Below are 19,059 nucleotides of genomic sequence, written 5' to 3'. Positions count from 1 at the left end.
CAGTAACCAGAACAGGAAGCCTCATGCTACAACCTGAACTTCAAGCCCCATAATACTTTGCTCCAGCCAGCACTTGCATGAGGAGAGGCTGAGGGAGCTGATGTTGTTTAGCCTGGAGAAGAGGAGGCTCAGGGGAGACCTTCTTGCTGTCTACACCTACCTGAAGGAAGGCTGTAGTCAGGTGGGGGTTGGTCTCTTCTCCCAGGCAGCCAGCACCAGAACAAGAGGACACAGTCTCAAGCTATGCCAGGGGAAGTTTAGGCTCCAGGGGACAAGAAAGTTCTTCACAGAGAGAGTTGTTAGCTGTTGGAATGTGCTGCCTGGGGAGGTGGTGGAGTCACCATCCCTGGAGGTGTTTAGGAAGAGCCTGGCTGAGGCACTTGGTGCCATGGTTTAGTTGATCAGATGGTGTTGGGTGATAGGTTGGACTGGATGATCTCCAAGGTCTTTTCCAACCTGGTTAATTCCTTTCTATTCTATTTATTGGACAGAGACTTTCAGCTGTTCAAAGGTCCTACTGAAATCTGCTCTCTGCTTTGGGCTGGCTGTGTCCTGTCTTACCACATTTCTCATCCAAGCCTTATCAGCTGATTTGACAAGATTTTAAGCATACCCACCGCTCTCACCTTTTGGATGCAAACAGGGTAAGGAACTTTTGTTTCACACAGGCCAGTAAAACATCACTGGTACTTCTGTAAGCTAATAAGTCTTCCTGTTTGGATTCACTGCTTGTATTGTCCAGCTTGCCTTCTCCCAAGTGAAATGCTGTGATTATTTTTGTATTGCTTTTTAACATTTCCTATCTGGTCTTTTCCCGTCAGACTGAAGGGAAAGAAAAACAATGTTCTACAGGCCACAAATCCTCCTATTAGGGACCATCCACTTAGCCCTGGGCAAACAGGTGCTGCTGACCCTGCTTAAGCATGGGTGGCCTGGACTAGATGTCTCAGAATAGAAGAATAGAACAAACCAGGTTGGAAGAGACCTTAAAGATCACCGTGTCCAACCCATCAACCAATCCAACACCACCTAAACAACTAACCCATGGCACCAAGCACCCCATCAGGTCTCCTCCTGAACACCTCCAGTGATGGTGACTCCACCACCTCCCTGGGCAGCACATTCCAATGGGCAATCACTCTCTCTGTGTAGAATTTGTTCCTAACATCCAGTCTAAACCTCCCCTGGTGCAACCTGAGACTGTGTCCTCTTGTTCTGGTGCTGCTTGCCTGGGAGAAGAGACCAACCTCTGCCTGTCCACAACCTCCCTTCAGGTAGCTGAAGAGAGTAATAAGGTCACCCCTGAGTCTCCTCTCCAGGCTAAGCAACCCCAGCTCCCTCAGCCTCTCCTCTCCAAACCCCTCCCCAGGTTTATTGCCCTTCTCTGGACTCATTCCAGCAACTCAACCTCCTTCCTAAACTGAGGGGCCCAGAACTGGACACAGGACTCAAGGTGTGGCCTAACCAGTGCAGTGTACAGGGGCACAATGACCTCCCTGCTCCTGCTGGCCACACTGCCAGCCTCCTTTTGTCCAGACCAAACAACTCCAGTTCCCTCAGCTGCTCCTCACATGACCTCCAGACCCTCCACCAGCTTTACTGTCTGCCTCTGGAGCTGATCCAGCACTTTTTGTAGTGAGGGCTCCAAAACTGAACCCAATACTCAAGGTGTGGCCTTACCAGTGCTGAGTCCAGGGGCACAATCACTTCCCTGGTCCAGCTGGTCACACTATTCCTGATACAGGCCAGGATGCTGTTTGCCTTCTTGGCCACCTGAGCACACTGCTGGCTCATGCACATAATTTATACCAACTTCATACGAAGAAATCAAATAATGATGGTTGGCACCAGGAAGTGCATTGAAACCATGCTGGTTTTCTAGGGGCACATGAGTATCCAAGAGAGTTGATGAAAAGCCTTTTGATCCCTTTGTGGTGGTTTAAGCCTTAACTGGGAGTTAAGAGCTCAGATGGGGGCAAGGCTGAGAACCTCTCCCCTGCTCTCCACCCTCCCTCCCAGCAGAGATGGGGAAAAAAAGGAAAGGAGCAAATCCACCAAACAATAATTTGGAGTTGGCCTGGAAGTAGAGAGGTAAAGAGTTTTCTTTACACAATATATACATAACAATAACAGGTAAGGTTCACAAGGGCAAGGAACAAGGATGGATGGGAGTGGGACAAAGAAGAAGACTACAAAACCAGTCTCTCTCTGAAGAGGCACAGAGGCAGCAGGGAGAAGGATCAGACCTGACCACATGGCAGAGGAGCAGGAAGGCAGCTGCAGTAGCTCTCATCCAGGAGAGGCAGGAGCCAAAAGGAGACCTAATGACTCCAATGCCTTCCCTTTTATACCCTAGCTGGGCAGGGAGCGGGGAGTGGAACAGACTCAGTTTCCCGGGGGAAAACGCCCTGCAGGGAGGGCAAAGCACTCACAAGCCCTCCCCCCTGTCTTCAGAATGGGTGTTAGCCCACCACAGCCTTTTAGCCCAGAAATAAGCAAAGCAACTCTAAGAGCTGGCAGCCATCCCTTGTGCCAGGCTTCACCACAGCTGTGAAACAGTTTGTACCAGAGAGTGAAGAATGAGATTTAGGTGCAGGGACGATGTGTTTGGGAAGCTGCATGCAGCAAGTCCTCCTCCTGCTTCTGAGACAAGGGGTATTTTTCCCTACTTCTAGGGAAGGAAGTCAGTGCTCCAGACAGGAAGATCAATGTGCCAAACCCTTCTGAAGATATTTGTGGCTCCTGAGCTAGCAATCATCCATGGGGACAACAGCCCTGAAATAACCAAGAAAGGAGGAGGAGAGAAAAATGATTCCCTCTCAGCAGCCACCTGCTCTGCCTGCTGCCTCCTCCCCAGTATTTTTCACAAGCTGATAGTCCCTACAACAGCCAGCAGCAATCCCACTTGCCTTTCAGTCAGGGAAAACACTTGGCAGCAAGACATGAGCCTCCTCTTTCCCCTCCAGCTGTGCTGCTAGAATGGGATACAATCCAATTCCATTTCCACAAGTCAGAGAACTCCAGGTCTCAGCCTCCCTGCTTCCCACCATCTGCTCGCCCCACAGATTGCTGAGCCTCACTGCAGTTCCCAAAGGGACAGGGAACATGGTAATGGAGTGGGCAAAGGCAAGTTCATATCCTGCAACAATGAAAGAAACCCAACCCAGCCACTTTCCTCAGCCACATGGAAATGTAGTGGAAGGGAGGAGGGGGACAGGTGCTGCTGAGAACCTAAATCTAAACTAAATCTGATCTAGCACTTCAGACTTTTGATTTGCCCACTCAGCTTTGCGACCTTAGTGATGCTCTATGCTGGCTGCTATACTTTCAGGAATAAGAGCTGGAAGCTCCAACTGCAGACTCCAGACCTGTACCATATGGGAATAATTAATCAATATCCTGACACAAACTGGAGGCTATGCTGCTGGGAAGCCTCTGTCTCACCTACACAGCCCTGTGAGGAGAGGCTGAGGGAGCTGGGGTTGCTTAGCCTGGAGAAGAGGAGGCTCAGGGGAGACCTTATTGCTCTCTACAACTACAACTCCCTGAAGGGAGGTTGTAGCCAGGTGGGGGTTGGTCTCTTCTCCCAGGCAACCAGCACCAGAACAAGAGGACACAGTCTCAAGCTGCACCAGGGGAGGTTTAGGCTGGAGGTGAGGAAGAAATTCTTCATAGAGAGAGAGATTGGCCATTGGAATGTGCTGCCCAGGGAGGTGGTGGAGTCACCATCACTGGAGGTGTTCAGGAGGAGACTTGCTAGGGTGCTTGGTGCCATGGTTTAGTTGATTAGGTGGTGTTGGATGATAGGTTGGACATGATGATCTCAAAGGTCTCTTCCAACCTGGTTTATTCTGTTCTATTCTAGTGGGCTAAAAGATCTTTTGAGGTCTCTTCCAAGCCCTGACATTCTGTGAAGCTCAGTGTCTCATGGTGTCCCAGCTGTGAACAGGCCAAGGACAGACTCTGGAAGTTCAGCAGTTAAAGACATTCTTGCTGAACATGTGCAAACAGATGTGGGCTTTTTTTCCCCTTTCCCCAGACATATAAATATTCTCAAGTTTGATCAGTGTCAGCAAAAAGCAGAATAAACACAGAGGTTAATCTGAAGTGAACAGGGAGGATCACATTTCCAACTGTTCTAATAAGGCAAACACAGATTTTAGGAAGGGCTGCTGCTGACACATAATTCATCTGTGTACACACTGCTGCAGCATGAGGCACGTGAAGGGAGTGAGCACCACCTTCTGTTGGACCACAGACAGTATGTCACTGCTGGGTGAGCTCAGTTTGTCATCTCCTCAAGGCAGAACAGGATTGCTCTGCACTCCATCACAAAAGCATTCTTCCATCTATGGAAGCCCTATGAGCAGAGGCTGAGGGAGCTGGGGTTGCTTAGCCTGGAGAAGAGGAGGCTCAGGGGAGACCTCATTGCTGTATACAACTACCTGAAGGGAGGTTGTAGCCAGGTGGGGGTTGGTCTCTTCTCCCAGGCAAGCAGCACCAGAACAAGAGGACACAGTCTCAAGCTGTGCCAGGGGAGGTTTAGGCTGGAGGTTAGGAAGTTCTTCATAGAAAGAGAGATTAGCCATTGGAATGTGCTGCCCAGGGAGGTGGTGGAGTCACCATCCCTGGAGATGTTTAGGAAGAGCCTGGATGAGGCACTTGGTGCCATGGTTTAGTTGATCAGATGGTGTTGGGTGATAGGTTGGACTCAATGATCTCAAAGGTCTTTTCCAACCTGGTTAATTCTGTTCTGTCTTTCTTTGCTATTCTTCACTCTCTAATCCTGTCTAATCTCATTGCTGCTCCCTGCCCTTACTAGGGCAGCTCTTAAGTGATATACAGCACAGATGCAATCTCTCTTGTAGGGCAAGAAAAAGTGAAACATCCAGGAAATTAACTACAGAAGAAGGAATTCCCAGAGATATTGGTCATGGTTCTTCACACTGCCAACTAGACAGCAGAAAAATGGGCTGAAAGGTTTTCCTTTGAAAGAAATAAGATCCAAACCTTCCACCTCTCTCTGTTAAGAGCCTGTGCAAAAAACAGGGCACAGAGAGCATCACTGCATTGAGGTTCAGAATAGAATAAACCATGTTGGAAGAGACCTTCAAGATCCTTGTGTCCAATCCATCATCCAACACCACCTAATCAACTAAACCATGCAAACAAGCACCCTATCAAGTCTCCTCCTGAACACCTCCAGGGATGGTGACTCCACCACCTCCCCAGGCAGCACATTCCAAAGGCTAACAACTCTCTCTGTGAAAAACTTTCTCCTCACCTCCAGCCTAAACTTCCCCTGGTGCAGCCTGAGACTGTGTCCTCTTGTTCTGCTGCTGGGTGCCTGGGAGAAGAGACCAACTCCCACCTGGCTGCAGCCTCACTTCAGGTAGTTGTAGAGAGCAAGAAGGTCTCTCCTGAGTCTCCTCTTCTCCAGGCTAAGCAACCCCAGCTCCCTCAGCCTCTCCTCACAGGGCTGTGTTCCAAGCCCCTCCCCAGCTTTGTTGCCCTTCTCTGGACACCTTCCAGCAACTCAACCTCCTTCCTAAACTGAGGGGCCCAGAACTGGACACAGGACTCAAGGTGTGGCCTAACCAGTGCAGTGTACAGGGGCAGAATGACTTCCCTGCTCCTGCTGGCCACACTGTTCCTGATGCAGGCCAGGATGCCATTGGCCCTCTTGGCTGCCTGGGCACACTGCAGGCTCATGTTCAGCCTACTGTCAACCCGTACCCCCAGGTCCCTTTCTGCCTGGCTGCTCTCAGCCACTCTGACCCCAGCCTGTAGCACTGCATGGGGTTGTTGCGGCCAATGTGCAGAACCTGGCACTTGGATGTGTTCAATCTCCTGCCCTTGGACTCTGCCCATCTGTCCAGGTCCCTCTGCAGAACCTCTCCAACCTCCAGCAGATCAACTCCTGCCCCCAGCTTGGTGTCATCTGCAAATCTACTGATGATGGACTCAATGCCCTCGTTCAGATCATCAATAAAGATGTTAAAGAGCACAGGGCCCAGCACTGCTCCCTGGGGCACACCACTGGTGCCTGGCTGCCAGCTGGCTGTGGCACCATTCACCACCACTCTCTGGGCTCAGCCTCCAGCCAGTTCCTAACCCATTGCAGTGTGCTCCCATCCAAGCCATGGGCTGACAGCTTGGCACTAAAGTGGGAATACTAAATCTAGATCTAAGATAAGGATGAATTTCAAGTTCTGATTGTGGATCCAGAAGATACTGCTTGATTTTATATACCTCCCTGTCCCTTCCACTGCAGCCTCACATGCTACCCCCCCCGACACACAAAACACACTACTCTCTTGCATTATTTACCGCACCTTTGAACGAAATGTTGGGTGGACAAAATACAGTGCCTTCAAGTTCCTCTTGTACCTGGGGTGGAGAAAGGCAAAAAGTATTTAGCACAGACTTCTGGCCCCTCAGTTTAAGAAGGACATTGAGACACTTGAATGGGTCCAGAGAAGGGCAATGAGGCTGGGGAGGGATCTGGAGCACAGCCCTGTGAGGAGAGGCTGAGGGAGCTGGGGTTGCTTAGCCTGGAGAAGAGGAGGCTCAAGGGAGACCTTCTTGCTGTCTACAGCTACCTGAAGGGAGGTTGTAGCCAGGTGGGGGTTGGTCTCTTCTCCCAGTGAACCAGCACCAGAACAAGAGGACACAGTCTCAAGCTGTGCCAGGGGAGGTTTAGGCTCAAGGTGGGGAGAAAGTTCTTCCCAGAATGAGTAATTGGCCATTGGAATGTGCTGCCCAGGGAGGTGGTGGAGTCACCATGCCTGGAGGTGTTCAAGAGGGGATTGGATGTGGCACTTAGTGCCATGGTTTAGTTAGTCATGAGGTGCTGGGTGACAGGTTGGACTTGATGATCTCTGAGGTCTTTTCCAACCTCATTGATGCTATGCAGCCCAACTGTCATGTTGCCCAAGTGCCTGTATGTAACGTTGCAAGGTTAGAAGCAACATAAGGGCAGATAGCAGGAAAGCAAAGGGGAAAAAAGCAGAATGGCTGTTTTTGAGGTAAAGACATCATTGCCTGCAGGCTTATGTGGACAGTGACAGTTAAAGGATAAATGATGACTGCCAATGTTACCCAAGCCTCTCCCCTCACACCTTTTAACAGAGCCAGGCTACAGAAACTCCACCTCTGGAAAGGGACAGGCAGTACACCCAGGACACCTCTCCAACAGCTCCAGGAGGAAGACTGCAGAGGACAGAGCTTCCTGGTTTCATTGTTTTAAGGAGAAAAGAAACTATACATTGCCTCTCCTTCTCTTTTGTATTTGTTTAGAGCTTTGCCCCAGCAGAACTCTCATGTAAGCAGGAAGCCAGACACAGGGAAGGGCAAACATTTGCCTAGCACAAAGGAAGAGCAGAAAAGGTTCCTCTCCTATTGACACTCACTTGGCATCCACAACATCATAGAGCTTCTTCAAGAAATTAGAGTCTAGTTGATTGTAGTCATTTGTGAGTGTATGGAAGTACACCAGGACATACTCCTTCACTGCAATATGATCCATGACGTGGATGAAATACAGAAGAGCCTGAGGCAGGAAGAAATGTTACTTGTATTGGCAGAGAACACTTTCACTTGTACTCATAGTACCATAGCATAGAATCAGTCAGGGTTGGAAGGGACCACAAGGATCATCTAGTTCCAACCCCCCTGCCATGGGCAGGGACACCCCACACTACATCAGCCTGGCCACAGCCACATCCAGCCTGGGCTTAAACACCTCCAGGGACAGGGCCCCAACCACCTCCCTGGACAACCCATTCCAGGGCTTCACCACTCTCATGGGGAAGAACTTCCTCCTCACCTCCAGCCTCAATCTCCCCACCTCCAGCTTCATTCCATTCCCCCTAGTCCTAGCACTCCCTGAGATCCTGAGCAGTCCCTCCCCAGCCTTCCTGTAGCCCCCTTCAGATACTGGAAGGCCACAATGAGGTCACCTCAGAGCCTTCTCTTCTGCAGACTGATCAGCCCCAACTCCTTCAGTCTGTCCTCACAGGAGAGGTGCTCCAGCCCTCTGCTCATCCTCCTGGCCCTTCTCTGGACACCTTCCAGAACTGGAGGCAGTACTCCAGGTGGGGTCTCAGCAGAGCTGAGTAGAGGGGGAGGATCACCTCCCTTGCCCTGCTGGCCACACTTCTCCTGATGCAGCCCAGGATCTGATTGGCTTTCTGGGCTGCAAGTGCACACTGAGAGCTCCTGTTGAGCTTCTCCTCCCCCAGCACCCCCAAGTCTCTCTCCTCAGGGCTGCTTTCCAGCCAGTCCCTGCCCAGCCTGCATTTGTGCCTGGGATTGCTTCGACACAGCTTAGCATGCTTTACTTTATTCACAGATCAGGAAGCATGAGGCTGGGTGGCATTAGGTTTCACCTACAAAATCACAGTGAGCATTGCAAGTGTTCAACTCAGCTGTGACAACTTAGCTAGCTTTATTTGTTCTAGCTGACCTCACAGATTGCCATTGCAATTGTGGTGGGTTTAGGCTATGCTTTTTAAAGTTAGTTACAGCTTTTGAGCAGAAAAGTAGGCAAATAAAAATAGATCACTCTTGGGTGTGAAAAGGAACACAAAAGATTGTCCTGAACAAATTCATTGGGTAAATACCTGGAATAAGAGGAGCTGTACCATAACAGTTCTTCCCTTTTCTCTTCTGATCTCTGGCTGTTTTGCTTCACTCAGGAGAGATAATCTGTGTGCTTATGGCTGGCTTTGGCTAAGTAACTTCTCTGCTCCTTTCTCTTGTCCCTTTTGTATAGGGGTGGTAAAGGGAGGCAGGGAGGGTGAAGCTAGCAGCTTCCCCTGGTCCTTGGCCAGGGGAGGTCCTTGTGCTGTTTGCTAATTGTAAATACCTGCATAATATTGTAACTCCTGTATGTTTTGTACACATCCATTGCATTGCAGAGAGTAGATCTTGCTTGTAAATAGAGCTTCATTTGCTTCTAACTGAGTTGGTCTGGCAAAGGTAATGTTAGGGGGGAAACTGCACCCACCACAGCAGTGACAAAATAAATTGACTCATCACTTTCAATGCTCCATGCCCTGGCAGCCTCCTCCTTGGCAAAACAAAGGAGCCCAGGTTCAGGACTGTTTCTCTAAAAAACATCCAGCTGCTCCTTGAAAAACCCCACCCCAAGGCACACAAAGCTTCATAAGGGAGTACATTTTCATCTACCTATGAAAATAGTTTCTGCTGCATCTTTTAAGCCTTTCTACTATTAACACTGAATTACCCTGAGGCTCAGGCTGAGGCAACAAAGGGCAACAAAGCTGGGGAGGGGTCTGGAGCACAGCCCTGTGAGGAGAGACTGAGGGAGCTGGGGTTGCTTAGCCTGGAGAAGAGGAGGCTCAGAGGAGACCTTCTTGCTGTCTACAACTTCCTGAAGGGAGGTTGTAGCCAGGTGGGGGTTGGTCTCTTCTCCCAGGCAAGCAGCACTAGAACAAGAGGACACAGTCTCAAGCTGTGCCAGGGGAGGTTTAGGCTGGATATTAGGAAGAAATTCTTCCCAGAAAGAGTAATTTGCCATTGGAATGTGCTGCCCAGGGAGGTGGTGGAGTCACCATCACTGGAGGTGTTTAGGAAGAGCCTGGATGAGGCACTTGGTGCCATGGTTTCGTTGATCAGATGGTGTTGGCTGATAGGTTGGACTTGATCATCTCAAAAGTCTTTTCCAACCTGGTTAATTCTGTTCTATCCTACCCTGAACATTCATATTCAACCTTCTCAGCCCCAGTCATACAAAGCCTTACCTTTTCCATGTCTATCAGGGTTACAGGGATGTTTCTTCCCACCACCACCATCACTGTGCGGCCACAGTTATCTACACCTGCAGAAGAAACACAAAATGCAGCTCTGAACTTCTCTGAGCCATGCCAGCTTTTGGAGATGGTCCCTTTCAAACCAGGGAGAGCCAGCCAGAGCTCAGAGTTTTTGCAACACATTTGCTTTAATTGTGACAACAGAGCAGGGCCAGAGGAGGGCCACAAAAATGATCAGGGGGTTGGAGCACCTCTGCTATGAGGATGGGCTGAGGGAGCTGGGGTTGTTCAGCCTGGAGAAGAGAAGGCTCCAGGGAGACCTAATAGCAGCCTTCCAGTACCTGAAGGGGGCCTACAGAAGGATGTAGAGGGGCTGTTTACAAAGGCCTGTGGTGACAGAACAAGGGGCAATGGCTTCAAACTAGAGAAGAGCAGATTTAGATTGGATGTTAGGAACAGGTTCTTTACTATGAGGGTGGTGGAACACTGGAATGGGTTGCCCAGGGAGGTGGTTGGGGCCTCATCCCTGGAGATATTCAAGGTGAGGCTCAGCAGGGCTCTGGGCAACCTGGAATAGAGTAGGATGGAATAGAGTAGAGTAGAGTAGGATGGAATAGAGTAGAGTAGAGTAGGATGGAATAGAATAGGAAGAGACCTTCAAGATCATCCTGTCCAACCCATCAACCAATCCAACCTGGAGGATGTCCCTGCTGAGTGCAGGGAAGGTCAGACTAGATGACCTTCAGAGGTCCCTTCCAAGCCAGAGTATCCTGTGATTCTGCAGTTCTATGAATACAGCTAATTACTGTTCTCACTATGCAGTAGCTATTCTGATCCAATGCATACATCACATCTGAGAAATTTAAGCCCAAAGGACTGCAAGTGTATGTTGCCTGTGTACTCCATGTTTACCTAAACCTCATGTAGTAACATGTGTGGCCAGGCAGAAAGGGACCTGGGGGTACTGGATGAGAGTAGGCTGAACATGAGCCAGCAGTGTGCCCAGGTGGCCAAGAAGGCCAATGGCATCCTGGCCTGCATCAGGAATGGTGTGGCCAGCAGGAGCAGGGAAGTCATTGTAACCTGTACTCAGCACTGGTTAGGCCACACCTTGAGTCCTGTGTCCAGTTCTGGGCCCCCCAACTGAAGAAGGACGTTGAGGCTCTTGAACATGTCCAGAGAAGGGCAACAAAGCTGGGGAGGGGTCTGGAGCACAACCCTGTGAGGAGAGGCTGAGGGAGCTGGGGTTGCTTAGCCTGGAGAAGAGGAGGCTCAGGGGAGACCTTCTTGCTCTCTACAACTACCTGAAGGGAGGTTGCAGCCAGGTGGGGGTTGATCTCTTCTCCCAGGCAAGCAGCACCAGAACAAGAGGACACAGTCTCAAGCTGTGCCAGGGGAGGTTCAGGCTGGATGTTAGGAAGAAATTCTTCCCAGCAAGAGAGATTGGCCATTGGAATGTGCTGCCCAGGGAGGTGGTGGAGTCAGCATCCCTGGAGGTGTTTAGGAAGAGCCTGGCTGAGGCACTTGGTGCCATGGTTTAGTTGATCAGGTGGTGCTGGGTGATAGGTTGGACTCCATGATCTCCAAGGTCTTTTCCAACCTGGTTCATTCTATTCTATTCACTAGCAAAATACAATCATGCAGTAACATGATTCCTGGCTACACATACCCAAATAAACCATTGTATTTTCATCTTGTGTTTTTACCTTGAAGACAACACACATGAGCCACTGTTACCCTGAACTTACCTGTCTGGTACAAGGCTTTGAGAGAAGCAATGTCAGAGAGGTCTTCAGCTCTTGCCTGACACAGCCAGCGATTGTAACTAGAAAGGGAGAAGCAAATGAGACACAAACTGGTCACATCTCACCCCCTTGGGAATAGCACCAGCAGCCTGAAAAAGGATATGGGAAGGACAAAACAAGCTCTAACTGAATCCTCTCTCTAAAGCTGTAGTTTTCTGATCTGTGTAGCAGCTGGCAAGCTGTTAGATGTTGGGGGGAAAAGAACAGAAAGAGAAGTAGTTGTGCCTTAGCCTTTTGCTTCACTCTTAATCTTCTGGTTAATTATATGATTAATGATTTTCCTTGGGATGATGAATATGCACCACGCAGTAACTCCAGGGGCACTGCATTTGGGCTGAAAAGATCTCAGTTTTCTCAGCTCCCAGGAGTTAAATACCTCCATTGTTTAGTCTTTACGACACAGGAGAAAGAAAGCCTTAGGGATTTGTTTCCCCTCTCTCTGAATGGGTGAGCATCTTAGTGCCTCATCTAACAGCATGATGCTTGGCCTCTAGAGGAGTCCAGCACAGAAATGGCTGCTAAAGGAAGTGGCCAGGTGTATTAGGAATAATGGGGGGTGAAAAAAAAGGTTAAAAACAAGAGAGGAAACCACACCTTCAGCATTGATTTATCTGTTTAGAAAGATGGAAGAGTTCTGCTCTCTGCTCAGAGCCTCAGAAGCAGGTGACTCCACTACAAAGAGTGGTGACAGAGAGTGACATCTTGTGGCAAAGAGAGAAGGCAGGTAGGGGAAGCAGTGGGTACAGGGGGTTCATCAGAACTAGCACATTCAGCAGTAGCTCCCCTCTCCTACTGCCCCATCCCCTCTACCATCAGGCCAAAGAGGCTCCCACAAGGAGCCTGGGTGACACCAGCTTTATCTGCATCTTGTTGCCAGATCAGGCTTTACAAAATCATAAGGGCTGGTCCTATGAACCCCTAACACAAAACACTGACACAGACAAGGGAATTCTCACTTCCTCTGATGCTGTTTCTGCAGGGCTGCCTCTGACAACTGTCCCTGAAGGATGAGGCGTCTCTGTTTGTCCACGTCGCCCTCCATGCGGGCAAAGGCATGGGACCCAATGAAAGACAAATCTGCCTCCAGACCCTCTTCATCTGAAGCATCTGCAGGAGAAACAAAGGCAGTGCAAAATGTTCAAGCTGCATAAAAGACAGCAATGCTGCTGAGGAGTTGCCATGCATCTCAGTGAGGCAGATCAGCCATCCTGCCACAAAGCAACACAAAACCCCCACATGTGCCATGATGGGGCTCAGATATCTTGCTTAGCCTGGAGAAGAGGAGGCTCAGGGGAGACCTTCTTGCTCTCTAAACTACCTGAAGGGAGGCTGCAAACAGGTGGAGGTTGGTCTCTTCTCCCAGGCAACCAGCACCAGAACAACAGAACACAGACTCAAGCTGTGTCAGGAGAGGTTTAGGCTGGATGCTAGGAAGAAGTCCTTCCCAGAAAGAAAGATTGGCCATTGGAATGTGCTGCCCAGGGAGGTGGTGGAGTCATCATCACTGGAGGTATCACAGTATCACCAAGGTTGGAAGAGACCTCGAGGATCATCGAGTCCAACCTGTCACCACAGACCTCAGGACTAAACCATGGCACCAAGTGCCACATCCAATCCCCTCCTGAACACCTCCAGGGACGGTGACTCCACCACCTCCCTGGGCAGCACATCCCAATGACTAACAACTCTCTCTGTGAAGAACTTTCTCCTCACCTCCAGCCTAAACCTCCCCTGGCACAGCTTGAGACTGTGTCCTCTTGTTCTGGTGCTGGTTGCCTGGGAGAAGAGACCAACCCCCACCTGGCTACAACCTCCCTTCAGGTAATTGTAGAGAACAGGAAGGTCTCCCCTGAGCCTCCTCTTCTCCAGGCTAAGCAACCCCAGCTCCCTCAGCCTCTCCTCACAGGGCTGTGCTCAAGGCCTCTCCCCAGCCTTGTTGCCCTTCTCTGGACACCTTCAAGAGCCTCAATGTCCTTCTTAAACTGAGGGACCCAGAACTGGACACAGGACCCAAGGTGTGGCCTAACCAGTGCTGAGTACAGGACAGAATGACCTCCCTGCTCCTGCTGGCCACACTATTTCTGATCCATGCCAGGATGCCATTGGACTTTTTGGTCACCTTGTCACACTGCTGGCTCATGTTCAGCTGCTGTCAATCAGTACCCCCAGGTCCCTTTCTGCCTGGCACCTCTCCAGCCACTCTGACCCCAGCCTGTAACACTGCATGGGATTGTTGTGACCAAAGTGCAGCACCTGGCACTTGGACAACTTGACTGCCATCATGTGGGACTCTGCCCATCTGTCTAGACTGGCAAGGGCTCTGTGCAGAGCTCTCCTACCCTCCAGCAGATCAACTCCTGCTCCCAGCTTGGTGTCATCTGCAAATGTACTGATGACTGAATTGATCCCCTTGTCCAGATCATCAATGAAGATATTAAAGAACATGGGGCCCAGCACTGATCCTTGGGGCACACCACTGGTGCCTGGCTGCCAGCTGGCTGTGGCACCATTCACCACCACTCTCTGGGCTCAGCCTCCAGCCAGTTCCTAAAGCCTGCTTTAGATGGGGTGGGGGTAAAACATCTGCTTCCCATGCACCTTTTCTGGTTCTGTGTTGCCTTTCACTCACACAGATACTTACAGCAAGCTCAGTCAGGAACTCACCATCTGGCAGCCCTGGCTTCTCACTAATCCTGATCTGCCGCTCTGGCACCACAGGCTCCCCTTCCGCGTTGCCGATGTCTGCAGGGAGGTAAGGCAAGGACCGCAGCTCCTCCTCCAGCGACCGCGGGAAATACAGAGGCAGCAGCTTCTGGTAAGTGGCCTACAAGTAACAGAAAGGCAAAGGGTCTGGCACCCATTCTTGCTTCTCAGTGAATAGAATAGAATAAGCCAGGTTGGAAGACACCTTCAAGATCATCACATCCAACCCATCAACCAATCCAACCCACCCAAACAACTAACCCATGGCACCAAGCACCCCATCAAGTCTCCCCCTGAACACCTCCAGGGATGGTGACTCCACCACCTCCCCAGGCAGCACATTCCAATGGGCAATCACTCTCTCTGTATAGAACTTCTTCCTAATATCCAGCCTAAACCTCCCCTGGCACAGCTTGAGACTGTGTCCTCTTGTTCTGGTGCTGGTTGTCTGAGAAAAGAGACCAACCCCCACCTGGCTACAACCTCCCTTCAGGGAGTTGGAGACAGCAATAAGGTCTCCCCTGAGCCTCCTCTTCTTCAGGCTAAACAGCCCCAGCTCCCTCAGTGTCTCCTCACAGGGCTGTGTTCCAAACCCCTCACCAACTTCGTTGCCCTTCTCTGGACATCTTCCAGCAAGTCAACCTCCTTGCTAACCTGAGGGGCCCACAACTGGACACAGGACTCAAGGTGTGGCCTAACCAGTGCAGTGTACAGGGGCACAATGACCTCCCTGCTCCTGCTGGCCACACTGTTCCTGATGCAGGCCAGGATGCCATTGGCCCTCTTGGCTGCCTGGGCACACTGCAGGCTCATGTTCAGCCTACTAACAACCACTACCTCCAGGTCCCTCTCTGCCTGGCTGCTCTCAGCCACTCTGACCCCAGCCTGTAGCACTGCATGGGGTTGCTGTGGCCAATGTGCAGAACCTGGCACTTGGATGTGTTCAATCTCCTGCCCTTGGACTCTGCCCATCTGTCCAGCCTGTCGAGGTCCCTCTGCAGAGCCTCTCTACCCTCCAGCAGATCAACTCCTGCTCCCAGCTTGGTGTCATCTGCAAATGTACTGATGATGGACTCAATGCCCTCATCCAGATCATCAATAAAGATGTTAAAGAGCATGGGGCCCAGCACTGATCCCTGGGGCACACCACGGGTGCCTGGCTGCTAGCTGGCTGTGGCACCATTCACCAGCACTCATCTGCCCTTACAGCAGGGACCTTGGACAGCTTGGAGGCAGAACAGTGTTTTCTCAGTGGCTTAATTTAAGTTGTTACCTAGCAATAAAGGCAGAGAACCTTTATCAGGGTTAACTTCTTATTTTTGCCACACTGGCACAGGACTTTGAGAGGACTCTGCTGAGGCTGCATGAGCTCAGGGAGGTTGCAATTACTTTAGCTCCATAATGAAGTTACAGCATATAAGGATAACAGACTTTATCAAAGCCTGCTTGTATTGCTCTCTACAAGCACCTGAAGGGAGGTTGTAGACAGGCAGAGGTTGGTCTCTTCTCCCAGGCAGCCAGTACCAGAACAAGAGGACACAGTCTCAGGCTGCACCAGGGGAGGTTTAGGCTGGAGGTTAGGAAGAAGTTCTATACAGAGAGAGTGATTGCCCATTGGAATGGGCTGCCTGGAGAGGTGGTGGAGTCACCATCACTGGAGGTGTCCAGGAGGAGCCTTGATAGGTTGCTTGGTGCCATGGGTTAGTTGTTTTGGTGGGTTGCATGTGATGATCTTGAAGGTCTCTTCCAACCTGGTCTATTCTATTCAACTGCACAACTACACAGACCACCTTTGGGGATCTGACTGGGAGAGAGCAGCACCCAACAAGCAGAAACCCTCCCTGCACAGGGAAAAATGGAGGATCTTCACCATAAGAGTGGTGAGACCCTGGAATGGGTTGTCCAGGGAGGTGGTTGGGGCCCTGTCCCTGGAGGTGTTTAAGGCCAGGCTGGATGAGGCTGTGGCCAGGCTGATCTAGTGTGGGGTGTCCCTGCCCATGGCAGGGGGGGTGGAACTAGATGATTCTTGTGGACCCTTCCAACCCTGAATGATACTATGATAATACTTCATGCATTCTCTCCAGCAGATAAGTTCTAGAACTCCCAAGAAGTTAGTTTTTCCTCATCTGGATGCCAGAGAACCTGAACTCAGTGTGTGGGTTCTGCCTGGGAACTGTCTGATATACAAGAGAAGTCATCACTCAGACTGCTAGCACCTGACTGCACACAGATCATTCCATGTCAGGCTTGCTGTTTCATTAAGCCAGCAAGCAATGATGAGGATGTTTCTAGGTGACCCATGGGCATGCTAAACTGGCTGTTTCAAAGTAGAAGAGATGGATCATTGTGTAAGGAGGACATCTGTACAAGGAATTTCCTTTCTGGCTGGCACATACCATCCAGTACAGTTCCATGCTATAACCTCTAGCACTGGCTCCTGCTCAGGGCTCAGAAACACAGAAGCCAGGAGTGGAAAGATCCTGTGGGAGTGACTGCTAAGAGCATAAATAGTACTGGAAAGGAAGGTATGCTAGTAGGAGACAAAAGGGACCAATGGTTTAGGAGATTTGAAAGGGAAATCCAAATTGAGCTCTACAATGCAGGAGTTCAATCTCATGGAGAGAAGATCAAACATGCCCATTAACTTTGGCAGAATGAACATCAAAGAGATACCTCTTCCAGCTCAGAGACTGCAAACACCACCTTCTCCAGAGTCTCTCCATGGATCTCCAGGAACCTCCTAACTGTGCCTGCAGGGAAGAAGATTAAATGTAGGTAGCAAACCAGGAGAAGACATTTACACACACAAACACAAGTGAAGGAGAGTGCAGAATAAAGAGGTCTCACAGAAAACAGCTCCACAGGTTGCATACAAGGGGGGATAAAGGGACAGCTTAACACACCAGATGGCTTGTTGGACAGAGTGGAAGTTTCCCCTCCACTCTCAGGCTGCTTGTTTCACAGATGGATACAAAAAGAGTCTCTGAGTTTAGCTCCTAAGTATTCCTCAGTCTGTGGAATGTGATTCTATGGCCCTGCAAAATTAAGCCAAATCCTTGCACCAGGAGAGGTTTAGGTTGGGGAGCAGAAGTTTCTTGACTGAAAGGGTTCCCAAAGACTGGAACAGGCACCCCAGGGAGGTGGCTGACTCCCCTCTCCCTGGAGGTGTTTCAAAGCTGCAGAGATGTGGTCCTGAAGGATGTAGCTCAGCAACTTGTTAGAGTTAGGTAACGGTTGGAGTGGATTTTTTGAGGTCTTTTCCAACCAAAATGATGCTGTGAAACCACAGCCCCCTACAACAAGGTTTCCCCACAGGAACAGCAGTCTTCCAGAGAGAAGTCATTGCTGAGTACTGCCATCCAGACTATGCCCCTTCCCAACACACTTACGCAGGGCTATGTGGGTTGCATCCTCCAAGGGGTAGCATCTTTTCAGAGAATTGATGACACAAAATCCTATGGAGCACATTGCCTGTTCCCTGCAACCCAGAAAGACACAAGAAGGAATGACTAGATGGTCAGATATCTCAGAACAAAAGGCTGCCAGTACAGTAAGGTAACACTAGCACTACTTTTCCTGCCTCTCTGCAGCAGCAACCCTCTTCCACCTTGCTGCAGAAGGATTCTTCCCTGGCAAGATTCATACATAGCACAGTTAAGCAGAGAAGGAGGGAATCATTAATGATTCCAGCATTTCCTCTTGTGCTTGTTCTCTGACTTTTCCTTCTGCCTCAGCTATGTTGTTCCTGCAGTCTCTCCTGCATGAGGAAGTTCTCCCTGCAATCCTTTCCAATATACTTCCCTTCCTGTATAGGATTGACAGCGAGGAGGAGGAGGAGGAGGGGAGAAGAAGGTGCTCTTTATTGCAAACAGTCTCCTGTTCCTTCACTTGACCTACCACTTGTTTTGTTAGTCAGAGGGCAGGACACATAGCAAGGCAGCTTATTCAATCCTAGGTATCATAGTATCATAGCATCAGTCAGGGTTGGAAGGGACCACAAGGATCATCTAGTTCCAACCCCCCTGCCATGGGCAGGGACACCCCACACTAGATCAGCCTGGCCACAGCCTCATCCAGCCTGGCCTTAAACACCTCCAGGGACAGGGCCTCAACCACCTCCCTGGACAACCCATTCCAGGGCTTCACCACTCTCATGGGGAAGAACTTCCTCCTCACCTCCAGCCTCAATCTCCCCACCTCCAGCTTCATTCCATTCCCCCTAGTCCTATCACTGCCTGAGATCCTGAGCAGTCCCTCCCCAGCCTTCCTGTAGCTCCCTTCAGATCCTGGAAGGCCACAATGAGGTCACCTGGGAGCCTTCTCTTCTCCAGACTGAACAGCCCCAACTCCTTCAGTCTGTCCTCACAGGAGAGGTGCTCCAGCCCTCTGCTCATCCTCCTGGCCCTTCTCTGGACACCTTCCAGCACCTCCAGATCCCTCTTGGAATAGGGGCTCCAGAACTGGACACAGTACTCCAGGTGGGGTCTCACCAGGGCTGAGCAGAGGGGGAGGATCACCTCCCTTGCCCTGCTGGCCACACTTCTCCTGATGCAGCCCAGGATCTGATTGGCTTTCTGGGCTGCAAGTGCACACTGAGAGCTCCTGTTGAGCTTTTTGTCCACCCCCAAGTCCCTCTCCTCAGGGCTGCTTTCCAGCCAGTCCCTGCCCAGCCTGGATTTGTGCCTGGGATTGCCTCCACCCAGCTGCAGGACCCTGCACTTGCTCTTGTTGAACTTCATGAGGTTGGCTTGTGCCCACCTCTCCAGCCTGTCCAG

At 50.6% G+C, this 19,059-nt stretch overlaps 1 protein-coding gene across 3 annotated transcripts in view; it reads right to left on the bottom strand.

Annotated features, from left to right (window-relative positions):
* Positions 1 to 19,059, bottom strand: part of GDAP2 (ganglioside induced differentiation associated protein 2) — a 35,152-nt gene that overhangs the window by 3,039 nt on the left and 13,054 nt on the right. For 2 of the 3 annotated variants that reach the window (XM_068165921.1, XM_068165923.1), the window contains 8 exons: positions 17,674 to 17,762; positions 16,958 to 17,034; positions 14,246 to 14,405; positions 12,538 to 12,688; positions 11,525 to 11,601; positions 9,768 to 9,844; positions 7,413 to 7,552; positions 6,336 to 6,390 (listed from right to left, as the gene is read on the bottom strand). In XM_068165921.1, coding sequence (XP_068022022.1) covers positions 6,336 to 6,390; positions 7,413 to 7,552; positions 9,768 to 9,844; positions 11,525 to 11,601; positions 12,538 to 12,688; positions 14,246 to 14,405; positions 16,958 to 17,034; positions 17,674 to 17,762 — 826 coding nt within the window. Of the gene's footprint in view, positions 1 to 246; positions 347 to 6,335; positions 6,391 to 7,412; positions 7,553 to 9,767; positions 9,845 to 11,524; positions 11,602 to 12,537; positions 12,689 to 14,245; positions 14,406 to 16,957; positions 17,035 to 17,673; positions 17,763 to 19,059 lie in introns of those variants that run through there. The other variant, XM_068165922.1, reaches the window with a different exon arrangement.

Source organism: Melanerpes formicivorus, unplaced genomic scaffold (assembly GCF_026170545.1).
Source record: "Melanerpes formicivorus ecotype bairdi unplaced genomic scaffold, bMelFor1.0.p_v2 SCAF_95, whole genome shotgun sequence".
Lineage (NCBI taxonomy): Eukaryota > Metazoa > Chordata > Aves > Piciformes > Picidae > Melanerpes > Melanerpes formicivorus.
This window is presented reverse-complemented; position numbering and strand designations above follow the sequence as displayed.